The following is a 25544-nucleotide window of genomic DNA, read 5'->3' as shown; positions in this document are numbered from 1 at the left end:
GCACTGTGCATAGGAAATAAGTACTTTAATTTAGGGTGCCTAGAATTGGTAGGTCAAGCTGATGATAGTAAAGGACCAGATCTTAACTTTGTTTCAAAGAACATGTAATCAATATTCACTCTCCTGTTTTATTTCCCTTTTACTTGAGGATTTGTTTTGGTGAAGCTGAAATGTGCAATTGCTTAAGTATTCCACAGGGTGTCATGAGGTAGTTGTTGGAATCATTAATACTTGGATGAAGTAAAGAAAGAAACATAGTGTGCAGTCCTCTGAATGCCAGTTAATGTAATTTTAGATGTGACTAATACACATGCCATAAAATAAAAGTTCTTAACTCATTAACACGTGTATCATGTTTCTGTATCTGTATAAAATACACACACGAAGAAAAATATTGCAAGAGGTCATTCACAAGAGTAAGCTATTCTATGTCAGGTCTTCCCAAAAAGACCTTTCTATATATTCCTTAGTATTTTATAGTTTACACAGCAAGTGGAATCTTTGGCTCATAGCAGTAATCTGATATACCAAGCTATGTATATATAAAAAAAAAAAAAAAAAGGGGAAAAGAAAAAATCGTACAAGACTTGTATTTGCCATACTATGAAGAATTTCTAATTGAATTGTGCTCATCCAAATTCACTTTCAAAATTTATTTTATATTTAAATTCTTTTAAGATTTAATTTTTTAAAAACACACTTTATACAGTGCACACAACTGTACTGTGGATTTTATGACTTGTTAATTGTGGATATATATGATGTCAAAACTTCAGGATTTTTTCTCCCTCACTTGTATAATGTAGTAGGAGGAGAATTTTTACCAAGGTGTGCCCCAAATGAAAGTGTATTTGATTATGGTGGTATGTTCTAGCATGTGGAGATCTAATTTTTATTGACATAACTGTTGACTTCTGCAGAGTTGCACATGCATTGAACTCAACTTCAGGTTTGTAAAGAAATCTTTAAAGTAACTGTAAAAGCGCCTGCTTCTGTTAAAATCTGAATTCCTTTAAATGGAAAGATATTGACTATGTGAAAAACAAAATAATTACATTATAAAATGAACAGGCAAACTGAATTCATTTCAGTAGCAAAAGAATGTGATCCAAAGTGAAAGATCTTTGATGAAAGTAAAAATTCAAATATCTGTTGACAGTAATAATTTGTCTAACATTGACAATGTATTTAAAACCAGTTTTGAACAAATGATACTTCATGGATTTTGGCATATTTTTTTATATTATCTAAAGTGGCATACTTAAATAACAGACCAGTTAATTTTCTTGTTACTATTTATTTATATGAAGTTTTAAGTAACAAATCTTGGGTTTGTGCCAGTTTGTGCATAATAATGAGTGGCACTGAGAGCCCAGGCTGGAGGGAGGGGAGTTCTTCCGACAGACAATTAATGAAGTTTTGCACATCTGACATAACACACATCCCCCTGCATTCTGCCCAGAGGCCACGTTCTGCCTTACAGCCACAGAAGGGGATTGCAATGACAATCTGCAGCTGAGTGCTTTTATTCACATTTGCTTCCAAAATCCACATTGCTCTGTGGTCAACTTTTGGTGGAAAACCTTTGTGATTTAACTCTTCCTGATTTAACCTTTATAAATCATGACAGTGTGCTTATAGGTACTTTAGCAATACGGTCAAACAGTTTCTAGATGAGGAACCAGATTTATTTAAAGAAGTTAAAATATCCAAAATAGAATAACATACTTTAAATGTTCCTAGAGATGAAGAAGGTAAACGGAAGTGCTGTCCCATGAGATTTTTTTTTGTTTGGTTGTTTGTGGGTTTGGCCTTTTTAAGAATAAACATCCTGATCTCTGCCCAGCTGAGTTTTCTTTACAGCCGGGCATCATGGAAGAAGAGATTTTTAGATAGGCAGGTTATAATCTTCTTCCTCATTTTAAGGCTCACTTGCTTTGCCTCACCCTTTCTTTGTCCTTCTCATTGAACTAGAATAAGTGCTAATTCCAGACATACTTTGAATTACTGAGATAATGCAGTACCTTAAACTAGAGTGATTAATATCAGAAAATATTTAAATAATAAAATACCTGAACACACTGAGATTTTTTTCCCTTTATTTTATTAGAAAATTATACTTCTTCAGCAAAAGAAAACAAAATAGAAAAGAATGAAGTCTAAAACTGTTGATGATACAGCAGCTCCAAGCCTGGCAGTATACCGGGGCACGTGTACCATATGTGTGATGTGTATGCACTCAGCACCCAAGTCCCTCTTGGAATGTTATGACAAGGTTAATGACTATTATGATGTTTTTATTTACAGATTGAAAATCTACAGGAGCAACTTAGGGACAAAGACAAACAGTTAACTAATCTGAAAGACAGAGTGAAGTCGCTGCAGACGGATTCCAGTAATACAGACACAGCACTAGCAACCTTAGAGGAAGCTCTGTCAGAAAAGGTAACGTTTTCTTATGAAAAGCTTTATGTGCTGCTCTTGGGGGTGAAGTGTGTGCAGAAAATGTCCTTCTAAGTCAGCCTGACAGCTCTCCCAAAGGCTATGGGCCTTTTCAGGGAAACAGTGGCCCTGTTCTGGTAGGATGAGCAGGGCATGACTGCCGGGGGTGAACTGACACAGGACTTGGAGGAGAAGGAATGATGTGCTTTGAATTCTCATGGAGAAAATGGCCCAGGACATGGGAACATTCTGCCTAAATCCAGAAGGTGAGTGGTTATTCCCTGAAAGAACTGAAAGGCGTCAGACACCTGACATAAAGAAGGTAAAGTTTTGGACATATTTGGCATTTGGAAATTGCTATGAGCGTTATTGGCTTCCTACGTTTCATTTTTAAAGGAAACTGTTTCATAAAAAAAATAATTGAGAATTCCTTTTTTTTTTTTTTTTTATCAAACTCTATGCCTTTAATTTGAAAATACCTAGGAGAAGGGATAAATCTAGACCGTTTAAATTAGTGGCAACATTCCTACCAGTTTCAGTGAGGTCAGGTTTCTTCTTTCAGTTGACTTTGAATACGAGGTAATGCAAGTGAATTTATATGCCCAAAAAATTAGTACAAATATCCACATTTGGCAGCTCACAGATCTTAATATATACTACTTAAATGTGAACAGGTGAGTGTGACTAATTACAGTTATATGTGCCATTCTGCAGTGTGTAGTCCTATGAAGATATTTATGACTGTACATGATCTGAAAATGCTGCTGTGGTGTTGGCACTGACACATAAAATGTTAATATCAGATGTTTTTTATTTCTTCTGTGTTTAATTGCTTTCCTAGCATTTGCTTGGTCAACAACAGTGAAAAAAGTTGTCATTAGTATTGATTCATGTGGATAAGCATTTACTTATACAGTAAAATTACATATTTCTCTAATCTTTCACTGCTAATCTGGATACCGTGTTCACCAATTTCACAACATATTAATAAAAAAATGACAGAAAGTACTTTTTAATTTGTTTTTGTTCCTAGTAAACTGTCTTTTCTGGAATATTCACTTTCCTAAAATGGCCACAGAGGCAGCTGAGGGGTTTTTAAAACAGTCCTTTTGGAATCAGAGGGACTGCCACAATGGAGACTTGCATTGGAGTAGGAGGCAAGCAACACTGCAGAGTTAGGATTCAGATTAGCTTTTGAAAAATGGGGTGCTTGATCTGACAGCATGAGATGCAATGAGGAGAAAATTTCTAAGGTAAAGGCATCTCTCTGTATGATTCTGATTGTTTGTTGAACAGGGAAAGGCCATGCTTGGAAGGGCAGATTTTTTTGAAGTCAAGTGTGATTTCTTGGATGTACTTACACATTGAAAGAAGCCAGTAGCCATCTTCTAGAAATTCCAAATGGACAATTACGCCTGGCTTTCTTCTGTCTTCTGGCAGCTAAATAGTTTGACAGTCTGTGTTTACACATGTGCCTCATTCCTTTCTGTGTCCAGCTTCCCAGTTCCTCCTAACTGCTCTCAGTAACTTTCTTATCCCTATTCCCCTCTGCATTCTTAAGACCTACAGATTTCATCAGTAGTTATTAAATGTTCCCACTGGGAATACTGGTAGAAATGTGGAATAGAGGTTTGTCCAAATGGAACAAAACAGGAACCCTTAGTGAGTTTTTCCTTAACAAGTGCATCAAATAAGTACTTTTAGTAATTCAATATGCAATGCTGTCAAGAAAGGATGATGCTTTCGTTTAAGAATACCTGATTTCCATTTCCATTGAAATGCATTGTTTGCGTGCTTTGCTTTTCTTTCTAGAAATTGTACCAGACCAGATATATTTTGTTTATACTCTGTGATTAGTCTGCTTTTTGTGTTATATTGATTCTTTGTCCATTCAACAGATTTTAGAATTTCATTTTAAAAATAATGAATAAAATTCTTCAAGACATCATGGGAAGCTCTTTTAAAATGGAAATAAAATTTATCCATACTAGTTTAACTAACCACAATTTACTGGAATCTAATTGAATTGATTTTCTTAGCTTCTATATGAAGAAAAATAAATTAAAACATGATCATATATTAATGAATTATAAAGCTATTTTTAAGTCTAAAACTCAAATGTTTTCCTGCATTTTTCTTCAAAATACACAGATTAAGATTTTGGCTTTTAATTAGAAAACATGTCTCCTTATTCTTTATGAAAATAGATTTTTCCAAATATCTCTTTCTTGATTTTCTTTCACATTTAGTGATTAGGTATCTTGGGAACACTAAATGAGAAATTAATGTAGACGTCATAAAACAATGCCAAATTTTCCTTCTTTTAATCTTAGTATTTTTCTGATGGTATTGCTGGTGTGATTTTTCCTCTTGCCAGGAATCAGAAACAAATCAACTTCATTTGCATTTGAGTTAATTTTGCAATTGAGCTGCAAAGCATATTCATTCAACTATTTATACCTAGTTTTAGAGTCTCTCCTAAGCACTGAAAACTTGTAACAACAACAAGGATTACATTGCATTTAAAAAAGAAAAAAAGAAGTTTGAAAATCAGACTATGCAAAAGTGCTATCAGCTGCCTTGATGTTATAACAAGAAACTTTTCAAAGAATATCTCAGCTCTTGGACTGGCCCAAAGCAGCTCAAGAGGTTGCTTTCATGAAGCTGATATTTATAAAGTTGGTCCTACTGTAGCAGCATACAGCAGATAAGCAATGGAGTATGTCTGATAATGGAGCTATATGCTGGGGCAATTCAGTTCCTGCTTCTGTGATAAAGTGCAAATAGATTAGACCTGTGAGGTCCCAGATTAGTGCACAAGGAAAGCTGGCCAATGCAAATAAGACTGAAACAAGAACACATTGTTGAGATTTCTGCAAGTTAGCTGTTAATCAAGTAAAACATGGTATATTAGGGCCTTTTAACACATTTTTGACATTTAGCCTTATGCAGCTGACAGATAAATTAGTCTTCTTTTGTGATTGACTGAGAAAAAAAATATACTGTTCATTAAAAGGATGAAATAGTGTTACATTTAATTTGTTATAGATGAAAAAATCATTTTGGTAAATAAATCCTCAAGAAGGAATTGGTGTAAAACTAATTCTGAATATAACCAGGTGGAATCTGAATGTTCATGATTATTAAGCTATTCTAATTTATGGAGGCTGGCCTCTTACTATTTATATTCAAAGTATTAAGAATTTATATTGTTTGTTATTAGGAATAAACCTGAAGTTATTTAGTGTCACAAGTTTAGGTTGGGAGGATGTTAAAGATCATCACCTAGTTCAAACCCCCTTGCTGTGGGCAGGGACACCTTCCATTAGACCAGGTTGTTGCAGCCCTTAGACCTTCCTGGCCCTCTCCAGCACATCTGTGTCCTTGTGTTGGGGCCCCGGAGCTGGAAGCAGTTCTCCCCCAGGTGGGGGTCAGCAGGGCAGGACAGAGCTGCAGTCACCTTCCCTGACCTGCTGGCCACACTGCTTGGTGGTTTTCTGGGCTGTGAGTGCTCATGGCTGAGTGATGTTCCGCTTTCTGTCACTGTGCACAGACAAGTTCCTCCTCCTCTGGGCTGCTTTGCTTTCTGCTGAGCCTGGGATTGCCCTGACCCAGGTGCAGGACCCAAATGATATTGCTTCTACTGCCCCCCTGACTGCCACCACCCAAATGATACCAGTAGTGCTCTGATACTCTGCTTAAAGACCTGCTTCCAACTGAAATGCAATTCTAGTGCTCATTTCATTGTACTCTAAGTATTTCTCTCTGCTTAGCATTTGCATCCTTCAAGTATTGATGAAATGTGATTTTGTAGAACATAATCAGAGCTTAACAAAACCATACTACTGTGTTTGTTTTACCCTTTGAATTAATCACCCAATCAATTCAGCAAAGCTTGAAATAGTTATTGGAAATCATCAAAATATGCAAAAACATGGTTGAGTTTAGATGTCTGTAGGGTTACTATTAATTAGACAGAAATAAAGCTTCCTTTACATTTTAAAATTTGTATCAGGGTACTTTTTCTGTGTCTGGGACATCTGTTTTTTTGACATCTCAAAATATAATACCTGTAAACTCCAAGTTACTGATAGTTATCAAGTGGCTGATTTCTGATTAGATCTGAAATCTTGACATCTTATTGCAAGCACTGCAGGGTAATAACAAAATTGAAGTGGAGTAAACTGGTTGTGGCCTCTGAGGAAACTGTCCATGGCTTGTTTTGAACTTTTATTCAAGATTTCAATCACTTATGAATACAGGAAATGCATTATTGAAGGGAATATCTTTCTACATCTATCACAAAACTAAGCATAGTCATATCTGTATAGCTCTTTAATGAAGTTCCTGTAATGTACTTTTATCAAGTATTTAAAACCTTGATCTAATGATTTTGAAATCTTGCATTGACTTTAATACCATTAACTCATCCTCTGCTTCTGAAGGTTTTTTTTTTATAAGTGCTACATAATGAAAACAAATTTAATTATGTATTTTCTTAAAATGATTCTGAACTTTTCTGTTATGCAATTCTTTCCCTTGTTAGGAAAGAATAATAGAGCGTCTGAAGGAGCAAAGGGATCGAGATGACAGAGAAAGACTTGAAGAAATTGAATCTTATAAAAAAGAAAACAAGGACCTGAAGGAGAAAGTTAATGCTTTACAAGCTGAACTGACAGAAAAAGAGGTCAGTCTTTTCTTGAAAACTCTGCTCTTCTATCTATGTCATTATGATGAAAGAAAGTGCAATAGGATTACTCTTGAATCGTGTCAAGTACTGAAGTTCTGCCACTTCAGTGTTCAGCTTCAGAACTGCTGTTTTCTTAGGCATTCTTCACAGTCCTCATTTGTACATAAAATATTGCTTCAGTTTTTACGTAGTTGTGCCTCATAATCTCTACTTTGTTCTTTACCTAAGCTTCCACTAGGCTCAAATATTCCATTACTGCTCCTGTTTTCTTTTGTCAGTTAGAGAAATGGTTTTCAGTGTGTTTGTACCTCCAGAATATGACTCGAGCTTGTCTGTATGATGAATGTTTCTGTGTTTCACTGCATGCCAGCTGCTGTGGTTCAGCTGTATGCACAAAATGGTGTCTTTTGCTATCAATGCTTATCTTTGAGTCAACTCTGTTTTGGGGGAGGGGGAACAGGATCCAAGTGATTGCTAAGTTGGCAATGAGTTAGTGTCCTGGTGACTAGGAATTAACTGTTTACTCTTGGTCATTTTCCAGTCTAGTTTAATCGATCTCAAAGAACATGCATCTTCATTGGCATCAGCAGGGCTGAAAAGAGACTCCAAACTTAAGTCTTTAGAAATAGCCATAGAACAAAAGAAGGAAGAGTGTAGTAAGTTGGAAGCACAGTTGAAAAAGGTAAGTTCATCTTCAAACAAACAAACAATCAGCAAAACAAAAATCAGCATCCCATACCCTCATTTTGAAATGATGAACTTATTTACTCTTCTGGAGTAAATCTAGAATCTACCCATCTTATGCTGTTTGCTGATGCTTGCATCAAATACTGCTTTTTCTCTAGAGGTTTGTACCAAAGCCACTAGTGAGCCTCAGAAATTTTCCTGAGTACCTCTATGAGGGAATTCTGAGAAGCTGCAACTAATAGATGAACTGAGAGCAGGACATTGGAGGGAAAAGGGCAGAAAGAAATTACCAAACCAGAAATTTAAATGTATGTGAATTAACACCACTTTTAGAAGTAAACTGAAATGTTTGCAGGACAAGAAAAAAATTAAAGGCTTGTCCAAGAAATGCTGGAATTCCTAACCAAAAAAATGAGCTTCCAAAGTGAAAACTCTAGCTAGATTTTATTTTGATGTATTTTTGGCTTTGTTGGTGAACACGTTTGTCATAATTAAGCAAAATAATCAAAAGTTTATATCAGCAGGCAATTCAGTATTTCTATCCAGCAAGAAGTGGAAGAAAGCATTTAAAGGAAAACATACAAACCCTGTATTTTATTACATGGTTTTACTTAAATTGCTGCAATAAACTAGATTTTGCTTAAATGATTTGCAAGTGTTTTGATACCATTGTTTCTTTGACCTTTCTCTGTGTTGTTCGGTAATGTCTGCTCTCATTGTTCTCATTCCGTATTTGATGGGGTCAGGCATTACGTTTGCCTTCTGCAATTCATGACTAAATGTACATCAAGCATTATTTATTTTTTTTTTACATATTGATATAGTTCTTTGTTTTCTGGTAAATAATATTTGTTCTGTGAATGTTATCACTGTTAGCATAATATTCTGACACTCTTTTTACCCAGGTTGAGTAGTATCCTGCTCAGTGATTAAGCATTGTTTCAATAGCCTGACCTGTGAAGAAGGTATTGCCAAGTATGAAGGATACCAGCGTGTAAACCTTATGCTTGCATTCTTTCTTAGTTCAGAATGAATATGTACAATTAGGTGCCTGCATTTGATCTTTAGTTCAAAGGAAGGGAAGCTTTTTTCAATAAACATGTACAAATGGAAACACAAATAGTTTAAATGTCCGGTAGCTTAAAAATGCTATTGATGGCAGAATTAAAATCTCCAAAGGAAAGGTTTCTCTGGAAGTAATTTAGTTTGCTTTAGTTTGTTAGAATATATATTTGTTTACTTTGCACTCCACTACTACAGATACTTCATTACAATCTGAAATATCTTTTTTTCTTCATTAAAGACATACAGTTAAAAGAACACTGGAAGCACAGATCACTTAAAAAACCCTCCTCAAAATCCTCTTGAAAGACTTGAAATCCTAAGTCAATCGTTTATGACTGTACATATAAACACATCATAGAATCATGGAAAAACAAGCACTTATAAAAGTCAGAGAGTGTCTGAGATGTCTTTTGTATAAAAAGGGAGCATGTTTCTTGTGTATAAATACAAACAATTATTGAATGAAAGTTGAAAACATAATAGTTTCATTATATCATAAATACAGCATAAAGCCCCAATGGAAATTCACCCACCATTTGTAGGAGACCAGGTATTTCCACAATAAAATGTAGTTACAACCTTCTTTCTGGCCACGCTTAATTGAACAGAAACAGCGACTGTTAATGACAGTAGACTCCAAACAGTCATTTTCAATTCACATTTTCTTTAATGAAATACTTTATGTTCAAACCTGTAAATACCCCGAGTTAAAAGTAATTGGTCCCCAGAAAAATACCTGCACCGTGTTCTCACTCCTCAGGAAAGTGAGTGAAACAGAAACCTGGGTCACTCTTGCACATGTCTGGGTCAGAGGAGGAGGGGACAGCCACAGGATCATAAATGAACCCACGTGCCCCATGAGTGTGCTCACGTGTGAGCATCAGCTGCTGCAGGAGTTTAGGGCTCTGGCACAGTTTACATCTCTCTCTCATAACCCACTCCAAGGGGCTGTCCCCTTGAAAAGATTCCAAGTAGCTTACACAGTATTCCTCTCTAAAAATATCACAGAGGAGGTGCTTTGCAATGCTGCTGTAAAATAGCCATAGTTCAGTGTTGATTTGTACGTTTTAACAAATTAAGGTAAGAAATATAAAGACAGCTCTCTGTGCATGCTTGCTGGGAGTCAGTTTTTCATGAGCACTAATGGTGGTGTGATGTCTGAAGGAAAATGTGCACAAGGGGCAAGTCCAAACTAAAACTGTAAATAAAAAACACCACAACAACTTTTAGAGTTTCTCCTCCCCAGCTTTCCCTGATTTCTGTTTTATGGAGAAAATAAGATTAATTTATTGATAATAAAGATGGATTTTATTGGATCTGATTAGATCCTAATATTTTCCAGTGCTGTATAACTGGATTTTTTGCATTTATTTTTTTTTTCTGATTCTAAACCCATGATTTTACAAATTAGGCACATTTCAAAAGTAATGAAGAGGGTATTTGTACAAAGTAATCATTCATGTGACTGTGCTATATTTTGGTGTTAAAAGTAATGTTTTAAATTATAGACAAGCTTATTGAACACTTTGTGACCAATATTATGGATTGAAATCCATAAAAAATTTTAAAAGAAAAAGTTCTAAATACCAGAGAATGCTTTTTTCCCCATAATTCGACATATTTTTGTTGACTTACTTTGTATTGCTACTTGTGAAAGAACAGAAGGAATTCCCTAATAGGTAGCAAAGTGTTTTATATATATGTGTGTATATATAATCTTTATTATCCACTCTCGAATTTCCTCCTTTTGTTGATTTTCATGATCTTAAATGTACTAGCTTACTGACATATTTGCAGTTGCTAAAGCACTATTTGCCAAGCTGTACTGTTTGAAAGTCATTCTGCATAGAAAATTCAGTATTGTATTAAACAAGAGGAAAGTAATAAATTTAATGATACTATTTAATTAATCTTTTATTATTGCTGTCTTTGAAGCTTTGGTGATAAATTGCAGCCTCAGCCAAAAGCACTTCTCGTGATTCATTGCTTGAGACCAGCACTTAATGTATCATCAAAAGTGGACACCTCTCTTTATTTCATGGGTTATTTAACTTGAGAAAGGGAAAGTAACACAAACCTTAAATTTCTTAACTCCAGCTATTCTTTTTTAGGAACCAAAGTCAACATTTATGTTTCCCCAGTGCCTCTCACTTTCACCAAGGAATGTTTAGAATCTTAAATTTCTACTTTTATTTTTTTTTAATTTTTTTTTTTCTTAATGACAAGTTCTTCTGTGCAAATGCACTGGTTTTGTTGAGCTAATGCTGTTTTCCTGGATCTTTCCTTCTTTTCCTGTCTGTGCTTCACTCCCTACCAACTTTGCAATGTAGCAAGCTGAGCAGTTGTTCAATCAGATGTACAATCCAGTAAGTTCGTTTTTAAAATGCCCGCTGTAACATATGGAAGCATGAGGATCCATTCCTTTACTGTGTTGTGCTCTTCCTCTGTGGAGCTTTGCAGAACACTCCTGATGCTCACTATGCTTTATCCATTATATCCAAATAAATGAACTTTGTGGACTTGAAGGCCATTTTAAGAATCTAAGATGTATTAAATAGGTACTTACTGTGTTTCTGAGAAAACAAACGTCCTTTAGGTCCTCAACTTCTCCATTAGAAAACGCATGCAAAATTTTGTTTTCCTTTTGCTTTGCTTTTTAATTCCTCCATGTGCAATACTTTATTCGATCCTTCAAACTTATATAACTCCTAACTTATTTGGTTTACCTTCAGTGACTGAGTTAATTAGATGAATAATAATATCTAGGAAGTGACTGGCAATATTTTCAAAAGTCCATGACTAAAATAGATCAGTTCTATTCATGGAAGAGTGTATACATTTAGCATATATGCATTAGAACGTGGAAACTTTGTATTTAAGTGAAGAAAATACTAAAATATAAAATGATAAATGCAAAAGGTTGTTTTTGCAAAAGCACAGTATTGCTTGGCTTGTTCAGCATTAATAGTCTTGCCAATGCCTGCTTTAATTGCACAATATCTCTTTTGACTTGACTCCTTTTTCAGTTTGAGGAAGAGCAGCAAAAAACTTCCTCCGCAGAGAGGAGTTTTCAACTCTTTGGCTGAGACTGTTAACATTTAATGTGCTGTGAGCATCACAGGACAGAAAGATGATGTAACTCTAAGAGCAATTTAAAAGCTGTAGTTTCCATAGTAATCCTGGTCAGAGTCACTATGTAATTGGGGTAGTGAATGTTTAGAAGGACTGGGTTTGTAGCTTAAGTAATGTGATACGACACGTTAGAGGAGGTATTGCCATCACAGGAGTCAATGGGAGCTTTGCCATGTGTGTCCATGGACCAGGACTCCAGCTTTGGAATGTATTATGGTTAGGTTTTGTAGTTCTAACTATGTAATGTATATGTCATGACTTTTGTATGGGAAAAGAGAGTCTCACAGCATGTGCTGTATTTACTTTTAAAGTTATTGGTTACCTGTGTTTAGAATGTAGTCATAAATTGAAGCACAATAGCATAAAACCTGATGTTCTCACCTCTACCCTCTGGCACAGTGCTGGAGAAAGAGCTTGTCCCTTTAATGATAAACCCCTTTTTTTCTGTATCATCTTGGGTAATTTTTGTGGCAGCTGTGTTTCAATTCACATCCTTTGCACTGCTCCTGTTCATGTCTTCTCAGACTGGAGTCTTTTTACTGTTAGTTTTCAGCTTGGTTTTCATAAATTCTGGCCAGTCATTAGCTGAATATTAGCGATACTGCTCTACAGAATTCATTTGTTACTTCCTAATCTGTTTGTGTGCAGTATTCCAAAGTCAGTCCTTTTCCTAATTGTTTTTTCTGCCTTTACGTGGTTAATTTTCAAAAGGACAGCCTGTTGGAAGTTGCAAAACAACGGATGCAAGATCCTTTTCCTTTGGCACCGGGCAACAACCGTACTATACCCACAAGACGATTCTTTTAAAACAAACTTCTCTTGCTCACCTTCTTTCTTCTCCTACATATATAAGGATAAATTGTAAATACAATTTGACATACATTTCTTCATGCTTTAGAGGTGAACTTTTTGAAATACCCAATGAGATTTTGTGCAAAATTGATTATAAGAAATTACATGCCTTTGTGCTGTAATGAAAATATCATGCTGTACTGAGTCTGGAGTTCAGGTGAACCATTTTCTGAATATTAAAGACTAAATTTTCCCAGATCTTCTATCAGAGAAATGTCAGATTAAAATTTAAAGTACTTGCAGAATACACTATAAATTACTTAGAGCAGTCCCTAAAGTTAAATGAAAACCTCCTGAGTTTTAAGGAGACAAGAAGAATTCGTGTGACAGCAATCTTTTTTTTCCCCATTTATTCTTGAAAGTAATAAAATTTGAAGGATCTTACAAAGTAATATCTTGCATGTAAATTCTGCTGTTCCTTTTCTTTTTTTATATATATTTAAGTACCCACTTGATTTCTGTGTATGTTTGTGTCTGAAGCTTTAAAAATGAAATACTTATCTAGCCATCCATTTCTGTTATGAAGAATAATACATGCATGACAGTACTGTAAGACTTTAATAGCCTAAATCATTCATGTTGCATGTCTGTGCCACACTGTTATGATGTTTCTGTAGGACATTTGTGGTTTACATAAGGAAATAGTACTTTTCTTCTAAAGGATTTGCAGTGCTTATGGAGCAAAGATCAGAACAGATATATAATTAATGTAAGAACTTGTGAAATTCTAATGGTAGAGTGATATGCTATTTTTACTCAGTTGTAAAAATAACATACAACATCACCCTCATAATATTGGAGAGAAAAAGCATCATGAAGTGAGTGGGTTAGTTTGAAATTAACCTAATCAGCACACACAAGGGTTATAATTTGCAGATACAGATTTAAGAGAGCTGAAAAATACACATGGAGCAGTCCCTCTTACCCATAAAACCTATTAAAACAGAAAATGTGTTTTCTGAGGTAAAGAGAACTTAGGGAGTAAACAGGGGACAGAAATTAAACAGAAAAAGGAGAGCACAGCAGAAATGGGCAGAGACTTTCTGATTCATGTGATAACCATGCAGCCTCTGTCTAGAACTGATCCAACAGTTCAGTCTACAACCTAAAAAAAGCCAAAGAAATCTGCCCTGTCCTGGCATCAGCAGGGTCAATATCAACTGAGCTGCCTTTTAACTCCTTTGGGCCTACTGTTTGACCTCAAAAGTCAAGTTCCATCTGCCAACAAATCACCCCTGATCTGTACACAACAAATTCAAAAACGTGCCTAGTTCAGATCCAAGCACATCTTGTGAAGCCATAAAATAAAATGGGGCCTTATAAGTAATTCTGTGCCTTTGTCCTGGCAATGTCAGATGGATTGTGGTTTGCTCTTTTCTAGTACTGGCAGCTTTGTTTACAATGTGAGGATTCCTTTAAAGGGAATTGCAGGTTAAAGTACCACCTGCAGAGAGCTCCTTGTAAAAATTACTTTTTGTTCTTGCTCTCCATTTTTAACTAACTTTCTATTACTTCTTCATTTGGGCAATACCCTTGTAGAAATCTGGTTCCTGCCAATAGTCCAAAAAAGGTTCTCTAAGGGCTTTGAAAAGGACAGGCAATCAGCTAAATTGGTGGTATGCAATACTGGTTTTGGTTTTTCTTTTTTTTTTTCTTTTTAACAAGAATAACCTTGTAGTAACTGAATACTTACCTTGATTTATATGTGATATTGGTTGGATGCTTAATCACATTTAATCATACTTTAGAAGTTCCCCTCTATGTTGGGGAAATGCAGTGACCCAGTTTGTGCAGGAGAATTTTCCAAAAACACATCCTGCAAATATACAACAGCATGAGTACCACAGAAAACACAAGAACTGAAAATATTTTTTCAGCTTAATGTTGAATTCCTTAGCAGACTGTTGAGCAAAGATTTAAAGGGCAAACTGAAAATCTATTATTTCAGGTGATGATTTGCTTACCAGCTATGCAGCAGATAATTTTTTGAGTATTTCTTAATACTCAAATACTCAGCTCAGTAATTTCTGAGCTGCTGTGTGACAGGAATTCTCCATGGTAGTAGAACATTTTGACACCTGTGCATTGATGATGCTATCATATTCTTGCCCAGTTATGTATTTTCTTTGTAGAAAGTGCAATGTGACAATAAAACATAAAAAAGAGACAGGCTTCTCTCTCCCATCTGCATTGCTTCTTGCCCTGGGGTATGAGAAGGGTAGAGGTACATGGGGAAAAAACCATTTGGGCTGAAGCTGAGACTTTATGCTGAAGTGAAGACTGCTTAGAGGAAGGAAGGTGGGTCTTTTTCCTCTTTATGAAATAATGGCTGTTATGTAATTAATTGTGTACCAAAGGGAAGGGACAGAAAGGTGACAGGGTGCTACATGAAAGAGCAATAGCCTTATGAGAGAAACTGAAATTCTGGATTTATCCTTGGGAGAGGAGGAGACATCTGATGAATAGGGAACAATATGCTTTTTGTGTGAGTTTCTTAGTATCTTGAAGATGGGAGCTGTATTTCTTTTTCTAGAGTGAATTTACTTATGGAATTAATTTATTCCTTGCAAAATTAGATAATGATAGAAAAGTGTATATTGTAATAGCTCTGGTGGACAATCAAAGTGTTTTCTCAGATAATTGTCCTTCAGTCAATTGTTTACTTTCAGTTGAAAGTAAATTTCTTGATACAATTAACAATGGGTATAAAAGAAATCCAAGTTTATTATTAAGGAAGATTATGAACCTGAAAAGGAATCTGTTGCTGGCATCTCACTCAAACTTAAGATACTTAAGATACAAAATCAAGATACTCCTTGAATGTTACCTTGAAACAAGTTCTGGGTTTAAAAAGTCCTGCATCTGCATGGAATTCAGGACTGGAGCATGTATCAAAACAGAAATTCTGAAGAGCAACGTCAGTAGGGTTTTTAGGCTCCTCGTGTCATTCACTTGGCTTTTTTTTTGTGATTAAATACTTTTTCTGAATAAAAACCTCAAATTAGGATAAATAACATGTCAAATCTACTATGTTTTCCTTATTATCCTCATGCTTAAATGATATGTTACATGCAAACCCCCTAAGTTTCTTCCCCACTAATTTCAATTTTTTTGTTGTATTTATAGTAAACTCAGACTTGTTCTTTATTTATACAGAAAATTTTAACCATTGCAAAGAGTATGGACCTTCTAGTATCTATAGTTTATATTGATCCTTTCCCAAACATGCATGCTTCATTTGGATCTGCATTTCTTTCATTGCTTGCTTGCATTGTCCATTCCCTGAAATTAAGAAGGATAAGTAAGTCTACGTCTTCTCTGCGTACTAAGATGGTTGGAGGACCTCCAGTTCTGAATATCATGAACTTCTGTAAAAATCCTGTTTGTTACCTGAATTTTCTATGTTTAATGTGCACTGCCTTAAACGACTTGTTTTTTCCTTGCCTGCTCTTTCAAGATGCCAATTAGGAATAATGGGAAGCAAGGGGTAGGCTAAGCATTGCAGTGCATTGTTGTTTCCATCTGTCTGTGATTATTCCAGGAACAGTTTAAAACACTCGGTGCCAGGTCATGCTCCCATTGAAGTTAATTGGGCTTTTGCCATTAGGTTTGATGGGAGTTGGGCTGGGCTCTGCACTGTTGTTGTTTTCATTGCGTTCTCTCTTGTCTGTGAAACTGCCACCCATCCATGCATGTGTTTGCCAGGTTTGTGCTGTTTTCACCAACGGGCTTGTTCCTCTGATGTTTCAGGTTAAGTATTAATGATAAGATAAAAAGGATTATTGGGTAATTTGTCTGCTGAAAACAGCTTTTTAGTTTATTGATTCATCTTTTAAAATCACCTCTGCATTATAAACAATTTATTTATTTTAAATTCTTTTTATCAAACTGCATTTGAGACATCTGGTGATACAGACATATACAATATGTATGTATGTATCTGTGTTTGTACATTTATACATGGACAAAGTGTGTGTGTTTATATATAGGGAAAGACAACATGATTTGTTAAGAAATGGCCTATATATTTAAACCACACTGATCTTAATGTGAATTTAATGAATTACAAGGTGAGTTTTTTCTAAATTTGAAAACACACCTTTAAAATGCGGTCACTTTAATATGTAAAAACCCCATTAATAAATCCCCTCCCCTTTCAAGATGATAAAATTGGACTACGTAGATATTTTCTTTTTATAATCTATTATCTATCCGTTTATAATTTTATTACCTGTAGAAAAGCATCATCAGACAGGAATACCCATAATCCTTTTTAATGAAAACTTGAACTCTGAGACTGAAGAAGTAAAGCTCTTAAAGGTATTTAAGTTACTGTCATCCTTACCTTTTTTGAAATATTGATTCTGAAGGCTCATGAAGCTGAAGAGGAGGCACGGATGAATCCAGAATTTGCAGACAGAATGAAACAGCTCGACAAAGAGGCATCATACTATAGAGAAGAATGTGGCAAAGCTCAGGCTGAGGTTGACAGACTTCTAGAAATACTCAAGGAAGTAGAGAATGAGAAGAATGACAAAGATAAGAAAATTGCTGAGTTAGAAAGGTAATTTTTGTATTATTTGTCTTACATGGAGTAGCATTTTTGCTTACTTGATCTTCTTTTCAGAAGCAGAGACATTAAAAGCAGAGTATGTTTTTTAAAGAGAATATTTGTTATGCTTTGTAAAAGAACAAGAAAGGGCTGCTTGAGAACTGCTTTTCCTGCTGGCTGACTTGGAAAAATTTAAGGTTTCTGTTTTTTAATACTCTTCACGAAACAAACATATATAGGAAAAGTCATGTGCAATTTACGGGCACAAACAACCCCCCAGAAAACCATGATGGGGAACAAGCCTGTCTTTTAGTAACTGGTGAATCAGGCCTATCTATCCCCACATGTTTCTTCAAGTGTGAGCATCACCAGTCATTCTCAGAGGTCCTGTAAATAAGAAAAGTATTGGTGAGTATTTCTAACCCATCTCATGACTATTTCATAGTAGTTGTAACTATTTCTCAGTGTTCCCATAGTCTTTGTTTGCTTCAAAGGAGTATTTTCTGATGTTGACCAGGCAATGATTGTCTTGTTTCTGGGAAGGTTGTAGAAGCTTTCCATAATGGAGAGAGGATGATTTTGGGATTTGTCTCATGCCCTTTGTAATTAAATAGACCTTGGGACCTTCTCCCATCTGGTGTCCTGCTATTTGATTGATCAGTTTTCTTTTTTCTCTTCCTTTAATTAGACACTCTTGCATGAATGAAAGAAGAAATTCGGAGTTTTCAAATAATTTATATAATTGTTTGATTGTGATCAAGTCAGAAGAAAACTGTTTCATGGTTCCAAAAAAGAAGTTTAAGTGATTTCGTTTTCGTGATCACTGCTATAGTTACAGTCAAGACAGAACACCCATTAGGGAGCATTACCATTAAAAAGAGGAACATGTCAGAAGTTTTAGTTACCTTGGGGGGCAGAAAACAGCCAGCATGGAAATAAGGATGTGTAGAGCACCTTTTACTGAGGGTGGCTTATCAACCTTCAGAGATACCTGCTGCCAAAACTTGTTACTTTTTGCAGATGTCTGGTAAAGTTTAGTAATGGTTAAGTGTTATGAGAATGGAAACATCAAATTCAAAGTGAGAGAAGATTTTTATTTAAAATAGAACTGATTATTTACATAAGGACAACTTCAATTGGCAATTGTCTCTCTCACCACATCAGAGTTTAGAATACTCAAGTGTTTGCACCTATTTTAATCTGTAAAGGAGGTCCCAGAGGAAGTGAGTAATCAAGAGTGGTCACTTTGTTCACTGTGCCTGTGAGCTCTGCCTACACTCTCCAAAGTCCTAAAGCAGCACATTGGAAAAGATACCACAGTTAGGAGCTTTGTGTGGATGAGAAAGTGCTGCCTTTTCCATGCAGTGGTGTAGGGGCTGAGGGGCAATGACAGACCCACACTTGTAATGCAGCAACTCCAGGTGTGACCACCAGGTGTAAACAGGAACTGATCCCCCCCTTGCACCGTAAATGTGAATTATTATGTGACACCATAGGCACAGGAATCTTTTGTTCAAGAGAATAATCTTAAGACCTTCATTAGACAGCAATCAAGAACGTGTTGAATGTTTGACTATTAAAATGACAAAATTAAACTATGATCATGAAGTACTGGAGCTTATGATCTCAAATTTCTGGAAATCTAAATTTGATTTAAACAGTTTATGTAAAAAGAGATAAAGAATTGATAGAGAGTACTAAATGAATTTGAATTGAGAATTATTGGTTACCAAACAACAATTACAAAGATTCAAGCATCTAAGAGGTTCAGAGATGCTGGTACAGCACTGTCAACAAATAATCTGTTTTTATTGTCTGAGGATCCTGCAGTGGGTGATGCAATGGAGAGAATTTTCTCTTTTTGTATTAATTTTATTTTCAAATTTGTTATATCCTTAGCAGTGAAGTTTTGAAACACCAAAATCTGTTATTGTTGATGAGGGTGTTGACCCTGAAATAACTTTTCAGAAAATAATGTGGTACTGCTGAGTGAACACAGACTTTTGAAGAGGATGAACTGTACATAGAATGTGATGGAGTGGTTAAACTTTGCTATGGAGCTTTAGCAAGTTATTTGACATTTCCTCAAACTTCAGATGCAAGGGCATCTGCAGGGCCCTGTAGGAAAATGAATGTGATGTTAAAATGCATTTATTCATTCATAGCTTGCTGGGACCCATGTTCACTGCTATGCCAACATCTTTACATTGCAAGATAATTGCAGCCACATAAATTTTCAAAATATATCAACGTAAATTTCTGAGGAAGTGATAATCTAGACTATTGCAAGCTGTGGTATCCTCACAATATTTATTATATTCATATATGAATTCTTCAACATAATGAGGTATGCTTGTATAAATAAGTTTGAAAAGTAAAAATTGATGTAATAAAGTTATCATTTACAAATTCAAACAAAAATTAAAACAAGATGATGAATACTAACATTCCACTAGTTAGAAAGTATTGACACACAAAGTGTCAAATACTCGGGTAGAAATATCTGTTATGGGATATGGGCAGTTAAATTTATAAATGTGTTCTACTTGGCAGCTGAACATTACTAATAATTATGAAGAAGTTTTCATACGAATGGTAATTCTTTTGGTTTTAATGTTATTTTCTTGGCTCAAAAACTATCACACTCCTGAGCGTCATCACTTCAGATTAATATTATTGCTCCTATAAAATCACATTAATCTATTCCTTAAATGTCTCTCTCTATATTAACTTTGAATTTTACAGTTACTTATTACTACACAGGAGAACCACCTCCTTCTTCTATGCTAAAGCTATTTGATAACTTTTATTACAGTTTTCACAATTTATCTGTTTATAATTAAAAAAAGTTTAAATGCAAGATGTTACATTCAATGTATAATGTGCTTTAGTTAAACTTAGCTTGCTGTTTTTCTCTGGTTTTCTTGATGAAGGAAATGTTCTTCAGGGTTTTTTTTGTTTTTATTTCTCTGGGTTTTTTTAATAATGTCAATGAAACTGGATAAGATAGTGATCATCTCCAGTTTTAATGCAAAGAGCCTCATGAAGGAGAGGGAGCTGAAGTTGAAACAGAACTGTCAGGACTGAAGGAGTATATTGTTTAAAGGTTTTATTAATGGTGTTAAAATGAGAAGTATATTTATGAAATGTGATAGTTTGAATCACAAAATGAAGTGAAATACAATGGCATAAAATACATGTTTGTGAAGTTAGGACCAGTAAGGCTGCCTGATATAAACTAAGAATATCCTTGACTACAGTTCAGGAAAAGAAAGATTGGGTGAATTTGCTTATGGCTGTGTCATTATGAACCATCTGAATAATGAAGCAGAGATGTAAAGAATGAGGAGTGAATCCTGATATGTCAGAATAAATACCTGCAGTAAGGATAGGAAGGTATCAATGTCATCAGGTACTGGCAAGGCTCTGTGTGGGACACTGCTGTGTACTGCTCATCAGTCATATGCCAGGAAGTTGAATTAAAACTGGAAACAGGTGCAGAGAAGGCTGGTAAGGAGGAATGAAGTGCTCATGACACAGGAGTCTAAGGAGCAGTGGTTTACTCCTCTGGCCAAACAAAGCTGGGTAGAGATGCTTGTTCTGTATATATGTGGGAAGGGGTAAGCACTGCTGGGAAAGAAGAGTGATTTCAGTAAAAGAGCACTGGCACATAATACAGTATAAATTATCCATTGGTAAATTTAGATTGAAAAGAGAAAGGAAGTAATGACAACATAGTGAAGATTGCAAAATCTTGGATCCACTTTTCTCCAGTGATATGTGAGATAGTTGGTAATTTGTTCGGCTAAGTGTAGCTTCTCAGCAAAGATTGCAACTATATAAAAGTCCATTTAAAAATATTACATTAGCTATGGGACTAACCTGTTTGTTCTTAACCAAGAAGTTTTGGGTTTTTTTGTTACCGACTTCTCATATGCAGGGGGTAGGTAACACTATAGATGTGTATTCAAGCTCTTGGGGTATTTAGACTACAATTAAATCATTCTGAATTGATTTGGATTTGAATTCTCATGAAGGTAAGTCCACACAGCAGTGACAAGTCATGGCACAAGAGACAAAACATCAGCATGTGGAATAACTGCCTTTTAAAAAATGTACTTTTATGGCTGTTAAATATGCTCCTTTTCCTAAATGCAAGAAGTACTGTGTGTCAGGGACAGATTTCAGGACTAGTCTAGCTGGGTGGGGATTGTTTTGGCCTTCCTTATTTGAGAAGGGCGTGTTAGGTATTTTTTAAACAACCAAAGTTATCAAAAATCAGAATATTTTCAGTGCTGAAGTGTTAATTCTCTTCTTCATACTGAATTAAAAATTTTCTGTCAGCATTGGAAGGGGCTGCATTTCCTGGGTTGTGTGGGGTGTCAAATCTTCATCTTTGATTATTAGCTACAGTGCTTTATGAACTTCTGAATACCTTTGAACAAGTTGCCAAATTGTTTAGCTGCTTTAACTTCCACTGGAAGACCTAATGAATGAGGGTCACCAGCCTATGATAGTTCAAATTAAAGACTTTGTGGCATATGACGAGATGTTTGTGTGGCAGCAAATGCTGCCAATATTCATCCAATTTATTTGTTCCATTTGGTGTTTATGTGAATTTGGAATTGGATGGTTATAAATATGGATGTCTTTCCACTGTCCACCAATGACAAGATGCCCTTTTGATTTAAAGTTTGTTTTCTTCAGTACACAGGAAGGATATAGCTCTGCAGAAATTTCATTTTAGTTCTTGCTTTCCCTTCCCTTTCCTTTATTTTTTTTCTTTCTTTTTTTTTTCCCTAATAATCTGCTAATATAACATCTGCTTGTTATATTTTTAAAGAACTAATGTGTTCCTACCTTTATTCTCTTTTGCTGTCTTCCTCCCTATCTGTTTTCCTCCAAACTGCTGCTTTCATCCCTACTCCAACCAGCTTGACTTCCAGGTCAGTATTTTCTGCTCTCCTACTTAATGCTCCTTCCACAATGAAGGTTTTCATTGATGCTTCATTTATTTAGTTGTTTTGATTTCACATTATTAACTTCTGTTTGTGTTTTGTTGTTTTTATTCTACTTGTCCCTATTGTGAAGTTTTTGGTCATTTCATTTCTAGACCAGAAACTTTCCAGTAAATGAATCTTTTTTCTTGAACGCCTATAAGAAAAAAAAATGCTTATTAACAACATATTCAATTCATATGTTGTTTTGTGTGAAGATTTTTTCTTCTTTTGGTTTTGCTTATGTTGTCTTTGTTTTGAGAGTTCAACATTGGGAATAATTTTTTGGTAGATAACCCAACCCAGCAGGTAATGAACAGTGACAATTGTATGCAGAGAGATTTATACCTAAGATCAGAGACTTATTCTTAATACTTTGCCATTTCCCCTTTTACTGCTTACAGAGTATGAAGAGTTGCAGTGGTTCAGAGACTTTTAGCTGGTTTTGCTGCCCAGATTCTGGACAAGCACATAACTTTAGAGGAGTTGTCTGGATGTGTTTTTATGCTGTGTTTGTATATAACCTCATCTAGTCAGGCTTGTGTTTTAAATTCTTCCAGGTTGTAGATTAGTTTAGCTGTTTGCACACTGTTTCTGAGTAAACTTTTCAAGTATAACATGTCTTGTGTTGCTTCTTGGAAGTAAAAATTGATCAAGTTGACATTTTTTTTCTCTTAGTAGCCCTTGATGTTAATTTTCTTTCTCATGCTTATGGGTGGCTGTAAATTGTAAGTTAGCAAAGTCTTAAAACATCTTTTTGATGTTTTCTCTAGGGAGAGTTTTGGTCTCAGCCTTAAAACCAAGCACAATTCATGTTTCACAGTTCAGATATGTCAGAGAAGTCTCTGGCAGGGATGTCTTCAAACTGCACAGCTAAAGATGGCTCATTGCAAAAAGATTGACAAGACTTTTTTCCCCCGATGTACTTTAGTACATGTCACAATCACAAGTTACTTTCCAGCTGAAAAGGTTTGTTTCTGAAATTTGAGGCTTATTGATTGAAGTAAAGACCTAGATGAACTTTAAATTTACTGTCTATCCACTTTAAGCACTTTTTTATGTGCTTGAAGGGATAGTTATTACATGCAGATTGTGAAAATACTTCAAGAATTTATTTTCAGAATCTTTCTTTTTCCAGAAGTTAATTAAATGTATTTATTATGGAATTGGCCATGATGAAATTATTGTCTGAATGTAACCACTTTGCATTTCTATCAGAGCATACTCATCATTGATTGAAAATCTCTCTAGCTCAAGAGGCCCTAAAGAAAGGTATTATTATGCTATGTGGTTGACATTATGGTTGATTTCCCTGGAATTCAATGATTGGTATGCAGAAACATTTGTTCAGCAGTTGGAGGTGCAATTTCTGTTATGCTTTATTGACCTAAAAAACCAACTGACCTTGTTGAAGCAAACTGTCCTCATTACTCTGCCAACTTCCATCCCTAGAGTCCCAGATAAGTTGTAGAGTACGATTAGAATTTATTGTGGGAATTCAGTGAAGTGTTAAGTTTTCTCAGCTTGAATCTTCATTAAGGTCAAAGCTTAATTTAAGAAACAGATATATTAATTTCCATAATTTCTGCTGGTCAGTATGGTCTTCGCTGTCATTTTAGCCATCCATACTCCTATAAGGTTTTCATGGTTAGAAAAATGCTGCCTCTGTTTCATGACATGGTAGGCTATTGATACTGATGGCAAACAAAATAATCCAATACATTGGCTTAATGCCCCCATGTGCACCTGCCTGTACAAGGCAAAAATATTGAGTACAACCATCAGTACAGTGACATCCCCACACCTGCAGGTTACAGCATGTTATATACTCCCCAAACTTTTCTATTTGCAGATAAGGAGGAGATGGATATTTTTTCCATGTGAACTGTACTGACCAGTGCTAGAAAGTTTCCCACCAGCTCTGGTGTTGGCCTTTCAAATTGTTTCTGTGGGAGGCCAGAGTGCAGTGAGATGTGCAAGGGAAGGTTCAATGGAGTTTTAAATTTAACCTCCAAGCCGTCCACAGTTTTGTCAAATGTCAGTTTGATGGTTCCAAGGGCAGAGTGATATGTTGTTCAAAGATAATTTCCCTGGAGAAATTGAGATAGTGTACTACTGAAAACTGAGAGAATCCATGATATACATTACTCTTCTGAGAGACTGGTTATTCTGAGTGAGAAACATAGTTGTCACGTTGGATAACAGGCAGATTGCTGACATGTCATTCTCTTTTAGTCTGTTTGCTACATATGCAAAACCAGTGTTTTAGCATTTAAACAATTTGAAAGAGATGACATTTTGAGATGAGATTATTTCAATTTATCTGATTCTATTTGTGGTTTTAAACTTTCATAAATTTAATTTTTAAAGAAATAATCAAATAGAGACTTTATTTCTTTGGTAGTCTTCTTTAAAGGGGAAAAAAAGGAAAATATTATATTACAAAATAAGCAGTGAACAATAAAAAGATATAAACAGTGCCCTGGGACAAGATGATGCACTCTTGCTCAATTTCATCCCACTCACTACTGAACTTGCCAGCATTGTTCTGTACTTACCCTTTCAGTTTGCTGAAAACCATGCAAAGGTTAAAATAGAAAGGAATTATTTAAATAAGGAAGAATATTTTGTAATTTCTCAGTGATCTGCTTTTTTAGAGATTTGATTTGGAGGGTAAATACTCTGTAAAGTAAGAATGCAGTATGAAGTGATATGAGGAGGAAAGAGCTCTGCCTCGCTGAAGGAAAAATATCAACTTTGGATTTGGTTGGATGTGACACTACAACTCTGTGTAGGGAAAGAGAGAACAGAAGGAGCTGTTACTCTTCCCTTTCATGATTAGTGGTTCAAGAAATCAATATTTCTTATGCTTCTCCAGATCTGCTGCCTCCACGAGTTTTCCTCAGGGGCAGGATCTGGAGGGCAGATTTCTTTACCTCTTGATTTCTTTACCAGGTGCATGAAGTAGCCCCAGAGCACTCCTTGGGGAGCTTGGTGACTGCCTGGGCTCAATGCTCTCAGGATTCCCTGTGCATGGTGGAGGGGCGTGTGAGTGAAGAATCATTGTGAGATAGCACAGCTCGCCCTCCAAAAGCTGTGACTGAAAGGAGACAGGGGCACTAAATTT

General features: G+C 35.6%; 1 protein-coding gene across 6 annotated transcripts in view; it reads left to right on the top strand.

Annotated features, from left to right (window-relative positions):
• Positions 1–25544, top strand: part of ERC2 (ELKS/RAB6-interacting/CAST family member 2) — a 408254-nt gene that overhangs the window by 140211 nt on the left and 242499 nt on the right. For 5 of the 6 annotated variants that reach the window (XR_015773654.1, XM_088061785.1, XM_088061787.1 and 2 more), the window contains 4 exons: positions 2308–2445; positions 6989–7129; positions 7674–7814; positions 17239–17432. Coding sequence is in view for 5 of the 6 variants with exons in the window: in XM_088061785.1 (XP_087917911.1) it covers positions 2308–2445; positions 6989–7129; positions 7674–7814; positions 17239–17432 (614 nt within the window). In the remaining variant the exon portion in view is untranslated. Of the gene's footprint in view, positions 1–2307; positions 2446–6988; positions 7130–7673; positions 7815–11214; positions 11251–17238; positions 17433–25544 lie in introns of all 6 variants that reach the window. The other variant, XM_088061786.1, reaches the window with a different exon arrangement.

This window comes from Pseudopodoces humilis, chromosome 13 (genome assembly GCF_049639895.1).
Source record: "Pseudopodoces humilis isolate 2021_Gansu_Grassland_sample_001 chromosome 13, ASM4963989v1, whole genome shotgun sequence".
NCBI classification, from domain to species: Eukaryota; Metazoa; Chordata; class Aves; order Passeriformes; family Paridae; genus Pseudopodoces; species Pseudopodoces humilis.
The sequence above is the reverse complement of the archived record's forward strand: the minus strand, read 5'-3'. Positions and strand labels throughout refer to the sequence as shown.